Raw genomic sequence first — 6,703 nt, forward strand, 5'->3', positions numbered from 1 at the left:
TGGACTGAATCACTGCTCCAGATGAAAGAAGACAAATGATATGGGATCCAAATGCAACATGTGATCTTGGGTCAGAGCCTGGATCTTAAAAAAAAAATCTCTTTGCTGTGAAGGACATTAACGAGGCAACTGGCAACATTTAAATAAGCTTTTAGACTGGCTAATAGTATTGTGTTATTTTTAATTTCTTGATTTTGATCACTGTACAATGATTATGTTTTTCAAGAATCACACAATGAAGTATTTGGGGAAAAGGGGGACATCATATCTTCAATTTACTCTCAAAGAGTTCAAAAAGAAAATTATATATACATACATAATATATAAATACACACATAGAGAAATATTAGAGAATATTTACTGTATTTATATCGTATATGTTTTATTTATATATTTATGTATAAAGAGAAGATGATAAAGCAAAAATGTTACAATGTTATCACTTAGGTAACTTATGTAAGGGGTACACAGGAATTTTTGGCACTATTTTTGTAACTTTTCTAAAAGTCCCAAAATAAAAGGTTTTAAAAATCAACAAGAGATAATAATAACATCTTGAGTCCATGGCCTCCCCTATTTCCAAAGAGTTTTCTTCTATCCCAGAAGCAAAGAGACTCCACGTCTTTCGTCCATTAGACCATCTCAGCCACTGGACTTAAAACAACACAAATTTAGACTCAGCAGCCACTGCACAGACCTCTAGCCTTTGCTAGCTTGTGCGCCTCGCTCCACTTCCACTGCAACCATTTCTGACAAACCCAATATGGCTAAGATTGAGAGATTCGATAAATCAGAATTGAAGAAGACAGAAACACAGGACAGAAATCCACTGCCTTCAAAAGAAACGATTGAACAGGAGAAGCAACTGGGTAAATCCTAACACGGAGTGCACCACCACTGTGCACTGTACATTCCACAAGCATTGCCTTATTTTACTTTTCTTAGCTGTTTAACTTTATTAGATGCAAAGAGATTGGATCAAGCTTAAATGACTGTGCTGCCCCTTTTCACATCAAAGAACCACTGACAGCGAAGGCCGTGCCTGCCTTTCCCATCTGCCTGTCTGGCTGGCAGGGGAGGAAAAGAACTTGCATGCTGGTGAAGGAAGAAACTAGATGGGACAACAGTGAAATGTTGAGTAAAAATCAAGCTGGTCCAAGGTGCCCTGCAGGCTATAAAATGCAGTTTAATGAGAGTGCCCCTTTTCGGTTAAAATGATTTTAATTGTTGGAATGCACAATATTTTCTCACATGCAAATAAAAAGTTTTGAAGTCAAAAAAAAAAAAAAAAAAGAACAAAAACCCCACAAACTTACTATCTTACAGATCTGCAGGTCAGATATCCAAAATGACCTTTAGTGGGCTATACTCAAGGTGTCAGCAGAGCTGGAACCTTCTGTTTTAGAGGCTCTAGGGAAGAATCTGCTTCCTTGCCTTTTCCAGGTTCTAGAGGTTGCCTGCTTTCCTTGGTTCACAGCCCCTACCTCCATCTTCAAAACCAGCAGCATAGCATCTTCACATCTTTCCCTGACTTCTTCCGCCTTCCCCTACTTTAAAGGACCCTTATGCTTTAAAATGAGACCCACCAGGAATAATCCATCTCTGTATCTTAAAGTCAGCTGATTAACAACCTTAATTTCACCTGCAACCTAAATTCTTCCTTGCCGTGTAATGAAATGTATTCACAGGTTGTAGGAATGAGGACATGGACATCTTTGAGGGGCCATTAATGTGCCTATCACAGCTACCCTCTTCCTTGGAATGCCTGGAAAGTGCACCATAAAGCCATCTGGCTAATCAGATCCCTAAATCATAATTCCTTCAGAAATACGTCCTTAGCTAGCTGGAAATGTGATGGTGATTGCTCCAGATGTAATTTCCTTAACATTCCCATCCCCAATAAACTTAATGATTTTACTTATTTGTTTTGTTTGTTTGCTTGTTTATTGTACAGACTTGCTTTCTTTGGCTGTTATTATCATTGTCTGAGTCTATAAATTGTAAGGCAGATGCAGACAAGTAAAATAAATGTCACTGATAAGAAAACACTTCCAAATTCTAACTTAAATTGCCTTTGCTGAAATGTAATCATTTATTCCTATCCTCACTGTGGAAGTAACAGAAAGCAACTAGTCAATATCTACCGTAAAAACCTTTTAGATTTAGAGCCCTTCTAATGCCACAAACAAAAAAACCAACATGATATGTCAACCACCCAGCCAATCTAAGATAAAGGCCAGTTGGGCTGGTTTTTGAAGTGATGGAATGATACAGTCAAACCCTAGGATAAATAACCATCCACCAACAGGACCTGTATGAGCCTTCCAGCTCTTCCTCCTTAGCCAACAGACTTTTATTTGGTCCTTTCTTATTTCCTAAAGTTCTCCTAGTTCAGGTTTTCATCCCTTAGTTCTGATTCCTTCCAGACTCCTTTATGCAAGCTGAACTTGGACCCGAGCTTTTTTTACTCTCCAAATGGCAAAACCTTGTTCATCCTTCAAGACTCTTCTCACATGATCCCTTTCCCCACCAAGAATAATTAGCCATTCTCTTCTCTGTGTTCCCATCAGATGCACCTGGGATTCATGCCTCAAATACAACACTTAACTTGGGGAAACTGAAGTTCTCTCTACATCAGTTTGGAACTCGAGCTTGGTTACAAGACTGTGAATCCCAAGAAGACAGCTGTGGTGTGTCACATTCTTTGTTTATTCAGTGAGTCCGTCCTCCAAGATTTCTTCCTGCCTCTTTGTTTATTCCTTCTTCTATTTTCAGATCAATTCCCCTTTACTAGAAGAATTCCAACTCAGGGTTGGAAATCTTCAACACTTGCTCCTTGGTCCTCTTCTCCTCCGTCCTCTTCACCATTCATTCAGCCTGTACTCCTCTCCCAGCTAAATTTATCCCTTTCCTCAGTTTCAATGGCTATTTTTATGCAAATTACTCCCAAGGTATAGCCCACCCAGAACTCTCCTCTGAATTAAGTCTTTGCCATCCATTGTCTTCTGAAGGTTTTAAAGGAACCTCAAACACTTACTCAGAACAAAACTCAGGAACTTTCTCCCTGGGAATGAGAACTTTCAGTCACCTTCTCAGCACCCATTTTCCCCTTCCTATAGCAGCAACTTCCAGACTTCCCTCAAGAACTTTACCCCTCCCACTCTTGGCCAACCTAGTCTCCATGAGAATGACCCCACCTTCATGCACAACCATGAGCAAGCAGTGATTAACCTAAACCAATCCACAAATCCCATCTCCCTAAGCAGTGTTTCTCCTGGGCGGTGGGCACATGATGCAATCAGAGCAAATGAGGCCGTGTGCTGCCTTAGCCAGGCTCCTGCAGAGAAAAGCCCCCTTCCTGTACTCTGGGGTGTGAGAATGTGGTCATCCTGCTTCCCTAAGCAGCCAAAGGTACCCAAGAGAAGCAGAGCCTCGTCACACTGCTTGGCCCCTGAACAAGTCATGCCTAAAGCCAGTTGAGACTTTTTTTTTTTCTCCTTTCTGTTAGTCAACTAATCCCACTTTTGTTTAAGCCAGTTTGTGTTAAGTTTGTGAAGAACGTTAACTGATACTCCTTGCCCTACACCTGACCTTCCAGAGTCCCCCCAACTCAGTGAACAGCACCATCATCCATTCATCTAAGAAAGTCAGACACCTAGGAGTCTTTTCAAGTATTTCCTTGCCCCTCACTTGCCATAGCCAATCTATCACCAAGACCTGTCAATGAGAGCCCCTGAATATATTTCAGATCTATTTCTTTCCATCTTTATTGCTCCAGCTATGTTTGCCTAGACTGCTACAGTCCATGAACTACTCTGCTCTCAGGTACCTTTGCCTTGCTTGGATCCATTTTCCACACGGCAGCCAAAGTGATCTCTTTTAAGTACGAAAGTCCCAATTCACCGCCCTGTTTAAAACAATCATCTTCCATTGCTTCTAAGACAAGACAAAATTCCAAGCTCCTTAACATGGTAATTCCATCTGGCTTCCCCCCAAACAGCAGAATACAAAAGCTCGCTTATGCTGTTTCATTTGGGAAGTGACTCCAGGGATCATGAGTCATGGATTAGGGAGCATGAGCGAAACAGGGAAGGAGGAAATGGCTGAGCAAGCTGACTACCACTGCGAGCAAATGTGATCAATCCAATGGGAACTTCTGAAGGACTGTGGAGAATGCATTTCAAAAACTGTCTGCCAGAGACAGAAAGGAGAAGCATTCACCCATTGACTTTCATCCACCAATAACTGGGGGTTGCCTGGGGATGCGAACTCGCTGGCACTTGTGAGCTGCTCACATGTGACCGCCAGTGGTCTCCTATGAGGGCCCCAGACCTGGGGACCAGAGAAGCCCAGGCACACTTGCAATGAGATCAGCACAGACTTGGTGGGAGCTGATGGCACTGTCCACCATAGCCTTGCCTGAAATCAGACTGAGTCCATAAGAGAATATAGTACAGGTGTCTGGTACCAGGCACAGTCTGGCCTCTACCTGCCTTTCCACCTTCCTCTTGACATCTTATTTCATTCCAACCATACTAGTCTTATGGCTCCTGGACTGCACATGTTCCCACCCACCACAGGGCCTTTGAACATATTGTTGCCTCTGACTGAAACGCTCCTTCCTTCCAACTTGTCTAGTTCCCTCTATTATTCATCAGCACTGAACTCAAGCATCCCTTCCCCTGAGTGTTAAAGCTACCATAAGGGGCATTCTCAGGATCGTGTGCTTCTCCTCTGAGGCTCATATGAAAGTTGCAGTTGTCTACTTATGTGATTATTTCAAACTGTCTGACAACCCCCCCCCCCCCCCCCCCCCGCCGCTGGAGTATTCATAACCCAAGGAAACCTACAGAACCTCCAGCATTAGCCTGGTCTTTGGCATGTGTCAGGCACTCAATAAATCACAATCGAAAGGATAAACAAATTTATCTTTTTATTCCCACCAGTATCTGGGACAAATAGGTGCTCAAATATTTTTAACATAGTTAAATAATTAATGGAGCTAACACTTTAAAAAGAAATGTTACTTTCCGATGTAATTTATTTAACTTTCACTGAACTGCATTCTATTCCTTAAAACCGCTATAGGGAGGCTCTTCTGTGGGAAACCATTGGTTTTTTTAAGACAGACTTTTTTTTTAAAGTGTGTGATACCTGTAAACAGCAACCGGATTCCCCCAGAAAGAACAGTTGAGAAAAAGAGAAAAGAGAAATCATCAGTGTAGATAAGAAAGCTTCATTGTGAGCCAAGACAGGGATGCTATCTAAACAAATGGGTATAGGTTATTGACCACAAGAAGAATAAAATTCATTGGTATGTGAAAACAAACTCCCCAGAACCACTCTGAGCTCTCCTTTTTAGCCAGCACCATCAATTATGATTATTAAGTGCCTGCTCAGCTTCTGTGCGGTAGAAGAGGCAGGGAGGTCTGGTAGCTAGGCAACGGCCTGGAAACTCAAAGGGTAGGAGCTGTGATGCTGGCTCCTCCATAAAAATGATAAGTGGCCTTGGGTAAACTCCCCTGCCTTGTTTTCTTCATCTGAAAAACAGCATCACCAGTCTGTCTTTCTGCATTGAGGGAAGAAAACCAGAGCGAACAGAACACTGCAATTATAGGAAAGTGAGCTTATGGGGTCTGGAGAGTAAAGAACCCATCAGGGGACCAACTTTTCAACTGAAATCATCACTTCATTACAAATAGGTTGAGACTGAGTAATCTGTGCCTCAGTTTATCCATCTGATATGACTTATAGATAAGGGCCAAGTCCTGACTCAAAATACAAATTAAAATGTGGGTCTTTATTTCTGTAAGACCTCTCCCTCAAAAAGTCCTCAGACTTTCTCAGCTACCCCTAAACTAAGCACCTCAAAAGCAAATGTCATGGGCGCCTGGGTGGCTCAGTGGGTTAAGCTGCTGCCTTCGGCTCAGGTCATGATCTCGGGGTCCTGGGATCGAGTCCCGCATAGGGCTGTCTGATCAGCAGGGAGCCTGCTTCCCTCTCTCTCTCTCTCTCTGCCTGCCTCTCTGTCTACTGTGACCTCTCTCTGTCAAATAAATAAATAAAAATTAAAAAAAAAAAAAAAAAAGCAAATGTCATATCTACCTGATTCACTACACAAGCCCCAGCACCCAGCCTAGTGTCTGGTTCATAGTTAGTACTCAAGTGTTTACTGAATGGGCTCATTGATTGTTTAAATAATATCAACTCTTTAAATGGGGGTAAGAAAGCTTATAGCCTTAAGTGAAGCATTACTAGTCTTGAAGAAGAAAAAGTCCACTGAACAATTTTAAAGGAAATGGCCTAAAGATAAGTCCATGCCAGGTCATGAATAACCATGAAAGAGATAACATTTTGACTAATTCTTTTTCATTATTTTTACTATTACTTAGAACAGTCCCAAATAATACAGTTATAGCCCAACGGCATTCCTCTCTCCAAATATAACTGTCATTCCTGTAGAGTAAGTTTTAAAAATGTTTATATATTATCAAAATTAAGTTTCAAAATGAGCTACAGTATCTGGAAAAGGGGGATAATAATATTTCACAGAAACTAATTGGAAACTTGTTTTGAAATAAAGTAGTTATTATTTCCATCATGGAGAGATGAAAGTATAGAGATTTCCTTTTATCTCGCCCAGCCTAGTATCTTACATTATTTATTCAAGCTAAAATTAAAACCTGGCCAAATCCTACTGAGG

At 41.4% G+C, this 6,703-nt stretch overlaps 1 protein-coding gene across 1 annotated transcript; it reads left to right on the plus strand.

Moving 5' to 3' along the window:
- Positions 1 to 730: 730 nt before the first annotated feature.
- On the plus strand, positions 731 to 880 carry LOC125089859 (thymosin beta-4-like). The gene has a single exon (XM_047712333.1). It carries the CDS (start codon positions 764 to 766, stop codon positions 878 to 880), a length of 117 nt encoding a protein of 38 aa, XP_047568289.1. The 5' UTR covers positions 731 to 763.
- The last annotated feature ends 5,823 nt before the right edge of the window (positions 881 to 6,703 follow it).

Source organism: Lutra lutra, chromosome 17 (genome assembly GCF_902655055.1).
Source record: "Lutra lutra chromosome 17, mLutLut1.2, whole genome shotgun sequence".
Taxonomy (NCBI): Eukaryota; Metazoa; Chordata; class Mammalia; order Carnivora; family Mustelidae; genus Lutra; species Lutra lutra.

What these genes read in the sequence shown, in the direction of transcription:
- LOC125089859 (XM_047712333.1), top strand. Translation starts at nt 764, where the DNA reads ATGGCTAAGATTGAGAGATTCGATAAATCAGAATTGAAGAAGACAGAA.